The sequence below is a fragment of the Peromyscus californicus genome, unplaced genomic scaffold (assembly GCF_007827085.1).
Source record: "Peromyscus californicus insignis strain IS unplaced genomic scaffold, ASM782708v3 Scaffold_8__1_contigs__length_139910024, whole genome shotgun sequence".
In the NCBI taxonomy this organism is placed as follows: domain Eukaryota; kingdom Metazoa; phylum Chordata; class Mammalia; order Rodentia; family Cricetidae; genus Peromyscus; species Peromyscus californicus.
In genome coordinates, this window is record NW_026294606.1 from 125,142,328 (window position 1) to 125,160,871 (window position 18,544).

An 18,544-nucleotide genomic window follows, 5' to 3' on the forward strand; every position below is an offset into this window, starting at 1 on the left:
GAGGCCAGACATGTGACAGGGAGTCCCTGAATGAAGGCTCTGAGAGGCTATCTCATGAACCTGTGAAGTTGAAGCCTGAGTTTCAGTGGAGACCTCAAAATGTTGACAATGCCAGGGATGTGGGGTGTCTTCCAAGGAGAGCTGCATACAGGGTGAAGAACCAGCCTAGGAAAGGTTAGAAATGTGTTGTAGGCAGCAAAGCTGGAAGGACAGAGCCATCTAAGCCCTTTGACACTGGATATGAAGCTAGAAATTTTGTTGTTGCCCTGCTGGGTTTTGGTTCAATATTTCCTCACTATGCCCTAATTTATCCCTATTGGAAGGGTAATATATATCCCCTGCCATTGTATGTTGGAATTATTTAATTAGCTTTTTGATTTTACAAGGCATTGCAGTTAAGAGATTTCCTTGAGTCTCAAAAAATTTCAGTCTAAGACTACAGGGAATTTTTTTTTTTTTTTGGTTTTTCGAGACAGGGTTTCTCTGTGTAGCTTTGCGCCTTTCCTGGAACTCACTTGGTAGCCCAGGCTGGCCTCGAACTCACAGAGATCCGCCTGGCTCTGCCTCCCGAGTGCTGGGATTAAAGGCGTGCGCCACCACCGCCCGGCCTACAGGGAATTTTTAAGTTGAACTGGAAGCACTTTGCGTTATGATATGGCCATGAGACTCTTGGGGCTGGGGAGTAGAATGTGGTGGTTTGAGTAAGATGTCCCTCATATTCTTGGGCATTTGAATATTTGAACTGCAGTTGGTGATGCTGTTTGGGAAGGCTTAGGAGGTATGGCCTTGCTGGGGAAGTGTACCACTGGGGGTGGGCTTGGAAGTTTCAAAGCCTCCTGCCATCCTGGTGTGCTCTTGCTGTTTCCTTGTAGCAGGCTTTCTTTGGGGCCACTAACCAGCTCCAATCATGACATGGAGACTTCTTATTAGTAATGAATGCTTGGCCTTGTTCTAACGCTTGTTCCACTAGCTCTTGTAACTTAATTTAACCTGTTTCTTTTTATCTACAAAGAAATTTTGAAGCTCCCAGTTGCCATGTACCTTCAGGGCTTGTAAAACATCACAGAATGTTATTCTACATGAAGTCTGAGTAGGAGGGCTATGGTTTGTATAATCTGGAAACTGCCTTGGGCAATCCAGGAGTTCCAGAACTATCTGAAAACCCCTTTGTACAGTGGTAGAAAAATGGACCACTCAAGAAGGGCAGTTTTCTACAGTGAGAGCAGAAGGGAATTATCTAAACTGTGCCCTATCTACCAAACACGTGATCTTTGTTGTCACTGCCATTTCCACTTTACTAAAAAGCCCGCTATTCATATTAGAATTCACAACCCTCCAAGTCTTCTCTGTAATGACGCCAGTTCATTTCTGCCCATGCTGAGGAAATGTAGGGATCTCCTCTCCTCTCCTCAATCCTCTTCTATGAAATCTATGCTTAAAACTACCTGTTCAGAGAGCAATACCTCCATGGGGGTATAGGTGCTTTCCAGCTATAAAAAGCTTCCTTGAGTATTATTTTGCTATATTCCCTTTATAACTAAGAAGGTGCCAATATGTCAATGTGACAAATGAGTAATTGAGAACCAAAACTGGGAAAATAAAGTGGATACCCATAGTTACAAAGATATTTGTTAGCAATGGAGTTCCTGGCTTAGGTCCTATGACAGCTGTCACTCTATCTCACCACAATGGATGATATGAATTTGCACTATCAGGAATTATAAAAATGAGTACTTATTAGTGTTGTTGGTTATTTTTTTACTCTTTTTAGGGGCCCGCCACCCAGCTCCCAAATAAGCCATACATGGAACCTTATTCTTAGTTATAAATGCCTGGTCTTAGCTTGGCTTGTTTCTTGCTAGCTTTCCTTAACTTAAATTATCCCATTTATCATTTGCTTCTGGGCTTTTATCTTTCTCTTTTTCTGTATACCTTACTCTGTGGCTTGCTGTGTAGCTGAGTGGCTAGCCCCAGGATTCCTTCCCTTCTCTGGTTACTTCTTTTTTCCCCTTCAAGATTTATCCATTCTTTTTCTCTCTGCCTATCACCCCTGCCTATCCTTTCTCCTGCCTTGCTATTGGCTATTCAGTTATTTATTAGACCATCGATGTTTTAAGACAGGCAAAGTAACACAGTTTCACAGAGTTAAACAAATGCAACATAAACAAAAGTAATACATGTTAAAATAATATTCCCCAACATTTCCCCCTTTCTGTCTAAATAAAAAGAAAGGTTTTAACTTTAACATAGTGAAACTATACACAACAAAACAGTTATCAAGTAAGCATTAATTTCCAATATTCTGTCCATCTGTAGTTAGCATATTCAGAGAAAATAATGCATTATCTGTTTTATCTTAGTGAATCCAAAGTTTTATACCTAATTTACTTTCTAATTTATACCTAATTTAATTTCATATCTAAGGAAAACTGCATAACTATAACTATCTAGTTGTCAACTCCATCAAAGACCCCAGAAGGATAATATTATTTGAGGAAACAAAAAGTGCACTGCAAACAACTTTCAAAACTCTAGCAATGACAGAGATATCTGACTGCCTGGACAGTCACCCAGAGTTCCTTCTACAACATTGGGGCATCTGTCTTCAGCCTACAGGCCTAGAGTATCAGGCAGACTTCTCAGTGAAGCAGGAAATTTGAAGGACTATCCTGCCTTGTATTGGCAATGTTCATCAGTCGCTTTTCTCTGTGTCCTGCAGAGTATCTGGCAGACTCTTCTGTGAAGCAGGAATTTTAAAGATCTGTCCTGCCTTGTTTTGACAAAGTTCAACAGTCTTTTGCTTGTGTGACCTGCATGTCCAGTCTGCACAGCACATTGTCAGCATCAAAGGCAAGAACAATTTCTTTGATCAGTGGCTAACGTTACCACAATGAAGCAAATTCCTATGGAGTTTCTTCAATGCCCATCATCTCTGAAGTAAATTGGTGCACCCAGGAACAGATGTGTCTCATTGTCATGAAAAACTTCAAATCAACAAAACATTTTAAATGCCATATTCTATAGGTCTTTGTAGTATTTGAAGGCTATCTATCTAAAATATATCTATTTTAACCTAGAAGACATACCTAACATATCTATAAATTTGATTGTTATAAATGACTAACTACTGACCTATGTTTCTTGATTGTCCTATATAGTTTATAATGATGATAGCTTTCAAAAATGAGTACTTTACCTTGCACTTTTAAGTGAACTGCATAGGTACAATACCTTAAACAAGAGTAGAAACATATATACAATATGTGGTAACAAAAACAACCTTAGATTTGGTTCAATATACAAAAAATCCTTTAAACAAGAGTAGAAACATATATATAGTGTAACAAAAATAACTTTAAATTTGTATCAAGATTCTATATTCCTCTAAATGATAACAAACATCCATAACCCACCAAGTAGTCAAAAACCATTGACTCTCCCCAACACTTAGGAATGTGGGCATAGTTTTCTCTAAACTGCTTCCTGCTGTCTGTGGGCAAAGGCATCTTTAGGGGTCCTTGAGAAAATTCTGAGATAATGACCAAGTCCTGGGAAGACCAGCAGTAACCACTGTTGATAGATATCACCTGTCAAGATTCAGGAGGTCTCCCATGATCAAACTTGATCCATATTAACCCTGAAGGAATCCACAGCCTTCCATCCCCTGTGGGAACAAAACTCCAAAGCATTTTTGATTTCCATTTGACAAATGTATTTTCTGACTTTTTAAAAGTTAAGGCATTCCTAAAGTTTATAGGCTGATTTATTTCAACAGTCCCTCTTTCAATTCCAGGTCTCTTTGCAGCTGTCCTTTGCTTTTCAACAATCAAAAAATTCAAAATCAACAAAATAACAGGATCCAGACTCCCTGTGTATTTCTCATCCTACATAGCTTTTTTCTTTTACTCTCCTTTAAAGAATTTATTTTATAAACTATTCATTTTTTTTCTATGACTATACTGTAGTGGGTAGCCATTCCAGCTTTGATCTGGAAGTTCCAACCCCCATTGAGACTTCGGCAACTGTCACGCCTATAAGGCGGGGCCAAGGGAGGCACCTGAAGACCCGAGATCTGGATGGGCCAGCGCTCTCTCTGTTCTGGGACCCTGAACGGTGGAGGTGGACCGAGCAGAGCTCCAGAGAACACCGCTGGACTGCGATACACCTTCCCCAGACCCCGCGACCTACATATCCCTTAATTTGTAAGTTATGCCATTAAACAAATCTCCTTTTAACTATGTTAATAATTTCACCAATATCTGGTGCTCACGTGGGGTAAATTCCAAAGGCCTGGGTGGCTCCCACCCTCAGCTTCCTCCCCGGCTGGCAGGTACCTAAACCCGCCTGCAAAGTTCCATATAACCAGGGAACTCCTACACAGTTCCATTCCCGAAAAAGGGAGCAGTCCAGTCTCAGTTCCCTAGCTTAGCCCCCAGACCAGCAAAAAAACGCTGTGAGTGAGGATTCCCCTGCTCCCAGAGTGCCGGCTCCAGCTCCCCACCATCTGGATTCCTGCCTTTAGCTGCGGTCAGCCAAGGTCGCCAGCAGGCCCTGCTTTGGAGCTGTACCAACGCCACCTTCTGGCTGAAAAGTCCTACTACACCCCCAGACCCGCAGAAAGGTAATATAGGCAAAGCAGTGTCTTATTTCAAGTAAAAGTATAATAGTTATTGACTTAAAAGACTGTTTCTTTACCATACCCTTACAAGAAAACAATAGAGAAAAATTTGCCTTCACAGTACCTAATTATAATAATTCTCAGCCAGTCAAGAGATATCAATGGAAGGTCCTCCCACTGGGAATGTTAAACAGCGCTACTTTGTGCCAATACTTTGTGCAGAAACCATTGGAGATAATTTGTGTAAATTTTCCACAATCCATAATTTATCACTATATGGATGATATCCTATTAGCTGATCCAAAGTTAGATATATTAGAAAGCATGTTTAAAGAAGTAAAAAAAGTTTTGCCTCACTGGGGACTGCAAATTGCTCCTGAAAAAATACAAAGAGGAGATTCTATTAATTACTTAGGATATAAGATAGAGCTACAAAAAATTAGACCCCAAAAGGTACAACTAAGGAGAGATCTATTGAAGACTCTTAATGATTTTCAAAAGTTATTAGGAAGCATTTCCAACTTACTGAGTATCATGGGAATACCCAAAGATGGACTGCAGAATTTGGCTAATACTCTAGAAGGGGACAAAGAATTAAATAGTCCAAGAGAATTATCAGCCAAAGCTGAGAAGGAATTGGCTCTAGTAGAAAAGACAATTCGAGAAGCACATGTGGATCGTGTGGATCCAGAACTTAAATCCATTCTTGTCATATTCCCCTCCAGACATTCCCCAACAGGTATTTTGATGCAGAGGGAAGATATTATATTGGAATGGATATTCCTACTACGTAAACCAAATAAGAAATTAAAGACTTATATAGAAAAGATCTCTGATTTTATTCAAAAAGGTAATTTAAGACTTTGCCAGTTGACAGGAATGGACCCAGCAGAAATTGTAGTACCTTTAACTAATGAGGGAATTTCATCACTATGGAAAGATAATGAATACTGGCAGAGAGCCTGCAGTAACTTTTTGGGAGAGATTAACAATCACTATCCCAAAAGCAAGAGAATAGAATTCATAAAGAAGACTGAATGGGTCCTTCCTCACATTGTAAGAAAAAAGACAATTTCTGGAATCCTCACATTCTATACTGATGCAAATAAATCAGGGAAAGCAGGATATAAATCAGGAGACTTAAGTAAAGTGGTACAAAGTCCATACAGCTCTGTACAAAAGGCAGAACTGTATGCCATTCTTATTGTACTGATGGACTTCACAGAACCCCTCAATATAGTCACTGACTCTCAATATGCAGAGAGAGTTGTTTTACATATTGAAACTGCTGAATTTATTCCTAATAATACAGAATTAACTTCATTATTCATACAATTGCAGGAAATCATCAGAAAAGGGAACATCATATATATATATAAAACACATATCAGATCCCATACAGGTCTGCCAGGACCTCTAGCACAAGGTAATGATGAGATTGATCAGTTACTAATAGGTAATGTGCTAGAAGCCTCAGAATTTCATAAGAAATACCATGTAAATAGCAAAGGTTTGAAGAAGGATTTCTCCATTACTTGGCAACAGGCTAAGGATATTGTGAAAAAATGTCCTACTTGTTCCATCTATAACCAAACTCCATTACCTGCAGGGAGCAATCCAAAAGGTATAAAAAGAAATGAAATTTGGCAGATGGATTTTGCAGAATTTGAAAGATTAAAGTATGTACATCATACCATTGATACCTATTCAGGATTTCAATGGGCAACTCCTATGAGTTCTGAAAAGGCTGATTTTGTGATTACACACCTATAAGAAGTTATGGCCATCATGGGAATACCGTACAAATTAAGACAGACAATGCCCCAGCATATGTCTCCAATAAAATGAGACAATTCTTTGCTTATTACAATATAAAGCATGTTACAGGTATACCACACAATCCCACAGGCCAAGCAGTCATAGAAAGATCCAATCGAACTTTAAAGGATATGCTAAATAAACAGAAACAGGTAACAATGACTCCTAGAAATAGATTGCATAGTGCTTTATTAACCTTGAATTTTCTCAATGCTGACGAGAAAGGAACTACAGCTGCAGAGAGACATTGGACGACAGACAAAACTCCTGAGCTAAACCAACCAGTTTATTTCAAGGATGTGCTGACCTCAGAATGGAAACCTGGATATGTTCTACGCTGGGGAAGGGGTTTTGCCTTTGTTTCTGCAGGAGAAGAAAAGCTATGGATACCAACAAAATTAATAAAAATTCGATTCGAACAGGAAAAACCCCTTGATGAGGAGAAGTAAAAGATCATCCACCAATGTGACATCTCTACAAGTTGTAAGAAAATTTTAACAATCAAAGGTTGGGGTAGGGTTCTGTTTTTGTCTTTCCAGGATAATGGAAATACCCATCTTCCAAAAATCATAAGGCCTTGGATATCCGGATGTTTACAGCAGAAAGAAAGAATCTATTGGTACCAATCTACACATGGTAAAATCTCACTGTCTAACATCTATCTCTCTATCAATCTAGTAAAGTTGTGGTTCCAATTCAATTATAAGCCAAGCTGGCTTTGGAATTGGCTCACTCCTCTAAACCCAAGCATATTGCTAAAAGAAAAGTTTGAGAGATTCTTCAGTCCCATATCAGAAGAGCCCTCTGAGTGGGACAGAAGAAAACCAATAAAAAGGTTTGTCTTCTAGATTCTAATTCTCTCCATGCTTACTCTTGATTTCTCAGAATCCTTTCTTACATGCTATGTCCTCTTTAAATCCAAACCTTCCATTTTGATAACAAATAAGTTTTTCCAATTGCAATCTTGGAAGTCTCCAGAAGGAAGATGGGGCCCCAACAACAACAACTCTACCCAATCCAGAATGATGCCATGGTAAGCATCATCATACTATACTTCTTGCCAGAATTTCAGATAAGCTTACCCATTACTCTAAGACTTGCTGCAGAATCTACAGCTAGTCTAACTGAGATTTAACTATTTGAGCTTTCTTGCAGCACCCAACTGAGATAATATCACCCCCTAAATAGCAGGAAGCAATTCTAAGAAAACAATGCCCCTTCTCCCTTAGGTTTCATAATTCTCAGGGTTATGGATGATGGTTATAGGGTTGGGGATGGAAGAAAATATTAGACTCAATATTCTAAAAAAAAAGGGGGAAAAGAAGAAATGGAATGGGTAGGTATAAGATATTATGGTAGATTATTGTATATACTAGTAAACAAATTTAGTAAAATAGCAGCCTTAGATAATTTGCACTGTTATGGATTCTTATATGTTGATCCAAATGTAAACTATTTTTATATTCCTGTTTAAGATAATTTTATATTGATACAAATACAGAACTATATTTGTTATAATGTACATGTATTTCTACTCTTATTTGAAATATTTGTATATTGATACAAATGTAAATTTATATCTGTCATACTTTATGTATATTCTACTTCTGTTTAGGATATTCGGTATATTGATATATATTTAAGATTAATGTCATATTGCATATTGCACTATATATTCTACCTCTGTTATAAATATCTGTGTATTGTCACAATTTTGAAGTCATCATTCTTTACCACACATTTGCTTATAGACTGTTTACCTTGTTTACGTGAAGCCTTAGTCCTTAGGTTATTTCGGTAGATAAGACTTATAGATTTATAGTCACCTATGCTTGTCATCTCTATAGTTACGTTAGTTAGGTTATCCAGATTTACAGATACATAGGTCAGATGGACAGGTAATCTTCAAACACTTCATAGACCTAGAGAATATGGCATTTAAATAACTTAGAATTCTGTTGACATGAGACACAATTGCTCCTGGTTGCACCAATTTGATCCCGAGAGAATGTTGGGCTTCTAAGACATTTCCATTTGGAAGTTTGTCTTCTTGGCACAAAATGGCCTACTGGGCAAAGAACTGCCCGTGCCTCGACGGCTGACAGTACGAATGCAATGCTGTCCTTTCTGGACAAGTGGGACACAAGGAAAGCGACCACTGTACTCTGCCAAGACAGGGTAAGATGGTCTTTCAAAATTCCTGCTTCTGAAAATGGTCTGTCACATACTCTAGGCCTGTAGCCAATTTGAATGCACCAACAATGCTGAGAAACATTAGGTGACTGTCCAGGCTGCCAGCTGTCTCGGTCTACTCTTGCAAGATTCCCAAAAGTTGCTTGCATCCATCTACCCTTTCTCAGGTACCATTATATTCCTTCTCAGGTCTTTGATGGGATTGAAGATTAGCAGTTATAGTTACAACTTAATATATATATATATATATATATATATATATATATATATATATATATATATATATATATATATAAAAAATCTTAGAACATATTAAGTATTAGATTCAGGTACTTTAGGATAGGACACCTTTTGGAATGATCTTTGTAACATGCCATTTACCTATGCTCTATACTTCTCTGGATTTTAGTATGTGTTTCTTGCTTGATATTGTTTGCATTGGCTGTAGTTCCATCTTATCTAGGTAATTATCCCTCATTATTCCTGGACTATATTTGATAACCATTCCTTTGTATATAGTCTTGTATTAGGTTAGAACCTTCTTATTTAGACAAAAAGGGGGAGATGTAGTGGGTAGCCATTCCAGCTTTGATCTGGAAGTTCCAACCCCCATTGAGACTTCGGCAACTGTCACGCCTACAAGGCGGGGCCAAGGGAGGCACCTGGAGACCCGAGATCTGGATGGGCCAGCGCTCTCTCTGTTCTGGGACCCTGAACGGTGGAGGTGGACCGAGCAGAGCTGCAGAGAACACCGCTGGACTGCGATACACCTTCCCCAGACCCCGCGACCTACATATCCCTTAATTTGTAAGTTATGCCATTAAATAAATCTCCTTTTAACTACGTGGAGTGGCCTTAATAATTTCACCAATACTATACCCTTTTTCTTTCTTAAGCCTACACACTGTAAAACACACTGGAACCTGTTTAAAGGTTTTTCCATCTGAACCTGCCTTTACTGAGGATCTTTAGTCTTTCTGACCATATGAGCAAACCTTTAAACTGCTAACCTATACCTGGATCCTCTCTGTGGTTCTCTCAGCAGGCTCTGACTACTTCTCAGGTCATAAAAGCCAAGCCTAAAGCTCACAGCCTGCTCAGAGGTTTGTGACCAAAAACTGCATTAAATCTTCCTAACTATGGAAGCCGGTACTTGTGTTGCTAGAAGTGGTTTTTACTTAGCTTGTCGTTTCTAGTTTCTATTTAGCACTAGAAGCTGAACATCACCTTAAAGGAGCTGTGTCCTTTTTCTCTTTTTCTTTCTTTTTTTTCAAAGCTTTCTCAGCCACTATGGAAATTTGAGCGCCATGTTGGTACACCAAAATGTCGCTGTTTGTTTTTACTCTTTGCTCCTTGGGGGCCCACCTCCCAAATAAACCACACATGGAGGTTTATTGTTAATTATGAATGCCCAGCCTTAGCTTGGCTTGTTTCTTGCCAGCTTTCCTTAACTTAAATTATCTCATTTATCTTTTGCCTCTGGGCTTTTATCTTTCTCTATTTCTGTATACCTTACTCTGTGGCTTGCTGTGTAGCTGGGTGGCTGGACCCTGGAGTCCTCCTCCTTCTCTGGCTACTTCTTTTTTCCCCTCCCAAATTTTTCCTTCTATTTATTCTTTCTGCCTGCCAGTCCCACCTATCCTTTCTCCTGTCTTGCTTTTGGCCATTCAGTTATTTATTAGACCATCAGGTGTTTTAGACAGACAAAGTAACACAACTTCACAGAGTTAAACAAATGCAACAAAAACAAAAGTAACACACCTTAAAATAATATTCCCTAACATATTAGCATAGTGTCCTGGCTAGTTTTATGTCAACTTGATACAAGGTAGAATCATCTGAAAGGAGGGAACCTCAGTTGAGAAAATGCCTTCATATGATCAGGCTGTGGGCAAGCCTGTATAGCATTTTTTAAAATTAGTGATTGATGTGGGAGGGTCCAGCCCATTGTGGGTGGTGCCACATCTGGGCTGGCAGTCTTGGGTTCTATAAAAAAAAAAACAAAACATGCTGAGCAAGCCATGTTGAACAAGCCAGTAAGCAGCTCCCCTCCATTACTTCTGCATCAGCTCCTGCCTCTAGGTTCCTTCCCTATTTGAGTTCCTGCCCTCACATCCTTTGATGATGAACAGTGATATGGAAATGTAAACTAAATCAACCCTTTCCCAAGTTGCTTTGGTCATGGTGTTTCATCACAGCAATAGTAACCCTAACTTGGACAGGTAGCTTCTAACTAGGTAAGATACAGAAAATACAGCTTTAATGACACAGTGGAGACAGTTACACATCTCTGGGAAACATGATTTTACTTTTGTGTTAGTGGCACACTCTTAGCTTTGTTGCCAGTGATGATTTCTTGAAAAATTTATCATTATTAATAACTATTTAGAAACAAGGCAGGATTCTATTAGAACAATCCCAAGTTGTATAAACTGGAAGAGATGTCTGTTGCTACAGGATAGTTTATTGTCATCTTTTCCTAAAACATTATTTCCAAATGTCAGACATCCAACTTGCAAACAGACCTTTCGTAGGAGAGCAGATAAAAACTTTGGAAGATCTAAGTAGACCTTCAGTACACACCTGTTAATATAAAACATTAAATCTAAAAATTTCATTATCATCAGATAGTGCTTCTTGGTGTCTAAGAATATTGATGGGTACAAATAGGAGTAACATAAGGGCAATGGATCCTTCCAGCTGTGGAACTATGTATCTGCTGAAGTCTGTATACTTAGTTATATAAATCCCAAAGAAAATAACTTAGGGCCTCATAGATGAGTAAGAAAGACTACAAATAAACAGGGTTGAGGGATTAGCACTCTGAAGAATCCATGGCATCCATGGGCCCTGAACAAAGTTAAGTTGTTTGTTTGTTTTACTCTTTTGCTCTTTTGGCTCTTTGCTCTTTGGGAGGCCCGCCATCCCCTCCCCCAAAACCATACGAAGGCTTATTCTTTCTTATGAATGCTTGGCCTTGGCTTGGCTTATTTCTAGCCAGCTTTCCTTAACTTATATTATCCCATCTACCTTTTGCCTCTGGGCTTTTACATTTCTCTATTTATGCATATCTTTTCTTTCCTTCTCACTCCATGTCCGGCTGTAGCTGGATGACTGGTCCCTGATGTCCTCCTCTCCTTCTCCTCTTCTCTTTCCTTGATCCTAGATCTTCCCCTCCCATATTTCTCCTTCTATTTATTCTCTTTGCTGCCAGCCCCATCTATCCTTTCTTCTGCCTTGCCGTTCAGCTCTTTGTTAAACCAATCAGGTGTTTTAGTCAGGCAAAATAACACAGCTTCACAGAGTTAAACAAATGCAACATAAAAGAATGCAACATATCTTTTCATCATTAAACAAATATTCAAGAACATAAACAGATGTAACACATTGTCAACTAATATTCCACAACAGGTAGTGAGATGGCTCAGGGGTAAGGGTACCTGCTGCCAAGCCTTGAAGATGTGCGTTAAATTCTGGGGACCTACAAGGTGGAAGGTGAGAAATGACTCTCCAAGCTGTCTGATCTCCACAGGTGCTGCACAGAGTACATGTGCTCACCCCCAAGTCACACACACACATTTACACACACTCACAAAAAAAAAAAAAAGCTTTTAAAATGTGAGGCTGAAGAATGAATGACACTGTGAAAATAGTATTAAATGATTGCCTATTTTCACTAATGAGACAGGTAATATCACACAGGAGCCACTAATTATACAATTCAGCTAAACAAAGAAATACAGGCAGTCCTTAGGTGACATGGAAGCCAAGATCCACATTCCTTTTAAAAAGCCTCCTATGCAGTAACATGCCTATATACTAAACATGAAAAAAGAGGCTGTAATTATACAATTCAGCTAAACAAAGAAATACAGGCAGTCCTTAGGTGACATGGAAGCCAAGATCCACATTCCTTTTAAAAAGCCTCCTATGCAGTAACATGCCTATATACTAAACATGAAAAAAGAGGCTGTGCTACATAGAGAAGCCAGCAAACAGATGGTAAGAAACACAGGAGAGCAAAGTCCTTGGGTACTGGGGCTGGTCACTAGGAGACTGTAAAGGAAATCAGACAGGAACAGAGCCCTCCATTCTCCTCTGGTCATTACTAGCATCCAGAAAAGGAGGTAACTGGGAAGGACAGATCTGTGTGCAGAAGCAAGTGAACACTAGATATCTCAGTGTTCTTACTATTAAAGCACAAAGCGTTTTGAAAGCCATGATAGAGAAAAGACTCCAGAATCTAGTCTGAGGAATATAGTACAATCTTTCTGTATGTAAACTTCTCAAGTAACAAACAATATTTCTGATATAGCTATGACATAGTGAGTTCTTACAATGCAGAAACTCTGTAAAGGTTTTTACAGACACATTCTAATTTAAATTATTGGACTGGGTGTGGCTCAGTGCTTTTCTCAGCATGCTAAGACCCCAGATTCAATTCCCCCAGCAATGTAAGCAAACAAACCAACAGCACTGCCAGTTAATTTTGAATTACCTAAACAAAGGCACATATGAATGTTAAGACTGCACATCACTTGTCCTATTACTTAGTTTCAAGCAAGGAAAATTTAGTTATTGTTATTTGCAGTTATTTATGGGAAAGCAATTAGTAATCCTCAAAAACCTTGCCAGAATAAAACCTCAAACCTAAAATATGACTAACTCTACTTTTTAAAAGATTTTTTAAAAATTTACATGTACATGTGTGTATCTGGGGGAGGGCTATGTGCACATGTCAGGTGTATGCCAGTGCCTGCAGAGGCCAAAGAGGACATTGGATCCCCTCAAGCTGGAGTTACAGGCAGTTGTGAGTGACCCAACTTGGTGCTGGGTAAGAACTGGTAAGCCACCAATCAGTAACTAAGAAAATGCTCTATAGCCTGCTCTTATATAGAGGCATTTTCTCAATTGAGGTCCCCTCCTTTCAGATGACTCTAGCTTGTGTCAAATTGACATAAAACTAGCCAGTACAACTGACCTCTTGTCAGCTGACACGCAAACATATCACTGTTAAGCCATAATCTTTCCTTTCTTGTTCATCCCCAAGATCACACATTAACAACAAAATCACAATATAGAACATTTTAAAACTTCAAAAGTCCCAGTCTTTACAAATTCAAACACTTTAAAATTCTCTTTAAAAATTGGAAGTTTCTTTTAAAATCTAAAATCTCTTTAAAAATTAGTCGTTTGACTGTGGGCTCCTGTAAAATCAAATATAAGTTAAATCCATTCTTACTTCAAGAGGGAAGAACGAGGGCACAATCACAATTTGAACAAAGCAAAACTAATCTCCAAAGGTATAAATAACACAATGTCCAATTATCTGGGATTCACTCATGATCTCCCAGGTTCCTCCAAGGAGCTTGGGTCACTTCTTCAGCACTGCCCTCTGCAGCACACACAGCTTGTCTTCTAGGCTCTGGCTGGCTCCACTCCACTGATGCTACTTGTATGTTTCCAATGGTTCCACACTACTGTTGCTGCTCTTCCTGGTGGTCATCCCATGGTATTGGCATCTCCAAAATGCTGGGGTCTCTTGTCCATCTGGGCTCCACTTTCACCAATAGCCTCTCCTGGGCTCTCTTCAGGTACTCCAGCCCTGGCACACAGTGCCAAGCCCTAGCTGCTCTCCATGACCCCTTCATGCCTTCAAAACTAGTAATACCTGGCTGACACTTAAACTACCAAGTTCAGTTGCCACACCAAGGTAAAACCTTGGTCACCTCTGGAACACAGCTTTTATGTTCTGATTCTAAGGAAGCACTTCCCAGAAGATTTCATCTTAATGATGCTAGCCTCTTCCTAATCACAACTGACTCTTCATTCAGCCCCAGCTGGCCAGCATCCACTGTCCTAGCAAAGCAAAGGTTTTAGTTTAATGGTTCTGGCCTCTTGTTAATTGCATCCAGTTTTTCTTCAGCTCCAACTAAGCAGACACCACAGATTCTTTACACAGAAGGCCCAGTAGAGTTTTTGCTTTCCTCTGAAACTTCGTAAGCCAGGGCTCCACCATCTGCACTGCTTTCAACATTCTAATCTTCCAAATTCCCACAGAAAAGCTCACCAAACTTTGAACACTCAATGGCCTTTCTAGCCCCAAGTTCCAAAGTTTTTCTGCACAAAACACCATGGCCAAAAGCAACTTGGGGAGGAAAGGGTTTATTTACTTACACTTTCATATATCAGTTTATCATCAAAACAGTTAGGGCAGGAACTCAAGCAGGGCAGGGACCTGAAGCAGGAGCTGATGCAGAGGCCATGGAGGGGAGCTGCTTACTGGCTTGCTCCCTGTGACTTGCTCATCCTGCTTTCTTATAGAACCCAGGACCACTAGCCCTAGGGTGGTACCACCTACAATGGTCTGGGCCCTCTCACATCAATTACTAAATAAGAAAAGGCTCTACAGGCTTGCCTACAGCCTGATTTTATAGAGGCATTTTCTCAATTGCAGTTCTCTCCTCCCAAATGATGTGGTGGTTTGAAAGAAAATGGCCCCCAAAAGAGTGGCAATATTAGGAGGTATAGCCTTGTTGGAGTAGGTGTGATCTTGCTGGAGGATGTATGTCATTGTGGAGTCGGGCTTTGAGGTCTTGTATATGCTCAAGATAACTGCTCAGAGCCTCAGACCATTTCCTGCTGCCTGTGCAAGATGTAGTACTCTCAGCTCCTTCTCCAGCATGTCTGCCTGCACACTGCCATGTCCCACCATGATGACAATGGACTAAACCTCTGAAATTGTAAGCCACCCCAATTAAATGTTTTTCCTTTATAAGAGTTGCTGTGGCCATGGTGTCCCTTCACAGCAATAGAAACCCTAACTAAGACAGAAGTCTATAGCTTGGTCAAAGTGACATAAAACTATCCAGCACACATTAGAAATAAATCAAGCTAGACCTGGTAGCACAGGCATATAATCCTGACTACTTGAAGGGCTGAGCCAGGAGGACCACCAGTTCAATACTTGATTGAGCTACAGAAGAGTTCAAAGCCTGTAGGTGGAGTTTTTCCTGGGGACTGCTGATCAACTCTGTTCTGCCAGCTGCTCTCAAATAACCACACAGAGACTTAATATTAATTATAAATGCTCAGCCGATAGCTTAGGCTTGTTTTTAGCTTGCTCTTATAACTTAAATTAACCCATTTCTATTCATGTATGTGCTGCCCCAGGCTTGTTTACCTCATCTACACACTTCCCTTACTGCTCACTGAGTCTCATGGTGTTTCCTTTTAACTCCCGAGACTCCACCCTTCTTCTTCCCACCATTCTCTCCCCACCAAAATTCCTGCCTCCATCTCAGTCAATCAGATTTTATTAACAATGAGAGAAACGCATCTTCACAGCATACAGAAGGTTTATTCTACAGCAAAAGCTGGCACAGAGTACTTAGTGAGACTCAGTACCAAAATAAAAAGTAAAAAAGGGGCTGAGGATATAGCTTAATGGTACTTAGCAAGCAGGAGAACCATGGGTTTAATCTCTAAAGCACTCCTCCCAGAAAAAATAAAACAAAAAAAATCTAATCATGAGAACTTCTGCCTCAGCTAAGTGGTTGAACACAGAATGTAAAATTATATGGGAGAAATAAGCAGAAGTTTAAGGAATGAGGTAATATGTTGGGAAATTAGTGTCAAATATAGTATGTTGGAATAAAGTACTGAAACTTTAGTGTCCAACCCTATTTAGGCAACAGCCAAAATAGATCAAATGGAGGCAAAATATTTTCATGATGATACAAAGTTAACTACCATTATTTAGTTGTTGTGGATTTGTTTTATGTTTTACTGTTTGCTTTGTTTTTAGGGAGCTATCAGTCTCCTTTGAAAACATGAAGAAGAGCTACAACTTTTGTCAAAGTAATGTAGTCCCACTTAAGTAAAAATAAGGCATTCTAACCCTTATCAAAATCCATTCAGAATCCAGGAGTTCATAATTTGAAAATAAGGAGGGGAAGGAGGTTCTCCACACTGGAGAAATGCCTTCAGTACAATATATAGAGTATGAACTTGAGAGAAGATCTTGAAGATAACATCTGCTAAGACATACTATTTATACTTTAGTACTGTCCAATAAAAATACGAGCCACATCTGTGATTTTAGTATCCACAAATAAAGTAATAACAGGTGAAATGGTCAAAATATTAGCATTCCAACATTTACTCTTTGTAACATTAATCAAAATCTTTCATGCTTTCTCAAAGTCTAGTGTGCACTGCACATTTATGACACATTAGTGTGACCAACTGCCCTAAGCTGCCTGGGGTTGACAGCCTTTCTGGAACACAGCCACTCCAGTGCTAAAACTCATGTTAGACCAGCCACCCTTCAAGTGCTCTAGATCCATAATCACTGTACAGTCCAGGGGAGCAAAGCCATCCATCAAGCATGGTGCAAAGCAGTCTACACGGATGGACATCCTTCGTAACACACCTAAGAGACAGATGCAGTTTCAAAAACGCAGAGGAAGAGCCAAGGCACCGGTGAAATCACAGAACTAGGGCCAGTGCACAGGGCAATCCAGTAACAAGCCCGGGCCCTAAGATAAAAATGCTAGGAAGGAGGAAAGGGGAGATGAGAGGCTAGAAAGGTTGAAGGGGGAGACCCCCAAGGAAAATGCGAACAGGAAAGGCCCTTCAAGGAAGAGGCCACTGGGGGTGGAGAAAATGGGTAGCATAAAGTGTAAAGCAAAACTGCGCAGGAACTTAACTGCTCAGTTTAGGCATGGCAGGAAAAAAAAAAATCTCTAGACTTATACTGTTTCAACTGGAGAACATGACAGGAGGCCGGTTAAAAGGAAAGAAAGGGCACAGGGTGAAAGGGTACAGGGTGAAAGGTGGGTGGGGGAAGGGAGCAACACCCAGGGAGAAGGGAGGGGCCTGGGAAGTAAACAGCACTGGCCTATGGCGCTGAAGGGGGCCGGCCGGGTAGGACCAGGATTCGAGTCAGATTATCAACAGCAACAGGCAGGTAATCAACAGCGGAGTTTCTACCCATGTCAGGTATTGCTCCGTGAGTTATCTAGCTCACTAACGGTCCCTGGCTAAAAGCATCACTCCCACTTTTCACGGGAGGAGGCTGAGACACAACCATGCACGCAGGCCGCCAGGGCGCGGATGGGGAGGCCTCCGGGTGCCCGGCGTACCTGTGCAAAGGTGGCAAGTCCTGCACGTCGCTGGCCGGGTCGGGCGTGTTGGGGATGACTCCTAGGATGGTGCTCTGCAACGACGTACCCTTGAGCAGGCGGCTCCGCACCAGCTGCAAGTTGCGGGCCGTGTCCACACTCGTGCGCATGGTGGAGCCGGGCAGCAACACACCTTCGTGGGTCAACAGCAGCGGAAGGCGGCTGGGGATCTGGATGGGGCTCACGGACGACATGGCGACCGCTGTTAGCACAGGACTGTCGGGAGGACTCTAAGCGGCCTATGCCAAGGCTGTGGAGCTCACCACAGACAGCGCACTACGGCCCGCCCCCGGGCCTGAGTGCCGACGCTTCCGGCCCCGCCCCCCCCGCCCCTTCCCCAGGCCCCTAGGCCGAAGCCCCGCAGCTTCGGCCCCGCCCCCAGGCCCATGTGCCGCCGCTTCCGGCCCGCCCACAACCCTCCCAGAGGCCCGAGCGACTAGGCTTCCGGCCTTGTGCTATGGCCCGCCCCCAGGCCGAAGCGTACGGCTTCTGGCCCCGCCCCCAGGCCTGGGTCCCTCAGTGTCTGGCCGCACCCCTGGGCTGGTCCCTCCACCCGAACGCCTCCGCTTCCGGCTGGCGGAGAGACCTGGCGCGCCCCCTGGCCCAAACTGCCGCTGCCCTCTGCAGAGTACCCATGCCAGGTATTGCCCCGTGAGTTATCTAGCTCACTGATGGTCATTGGTTAAAAGCGTCACTCCCACTTTTCACGGGAGGGGACTGAGACACAACC

The 18,544-nt window shown here is 41.3% G+C and overlaps 1 protein-coding gene across 2 annotated transcripts in view; it reads right to left on the minus strand.

Moving 5' to 3' along the window:
• Window positions 1-18,136, minus strand: part of Lonp2 (lon peptidase 2, peroxisomal) — a 119,584-nt gene extending 101,448 nt beyond the window's left edge. The window contains exon 1 of one of the 2 annotated variants that reach the window (XM_052728212.1): window positions 17,776-18,136. In XM_052728212.1, the coding sequence (XP_052584172.1) occupies window positions 17,776-18,008 (233 nt within the window). In that variant the 5' untranslated portion in view covers window positions 18,009-18,136. The remainder of the gene's footprint in view (window positions 1-17,775) is intronic. The other variant, XM_052728213.1, reaches the window with a different exon arrangement.
• Window positions 18,137-18,544: the final 408 nt, after the last annotated feature.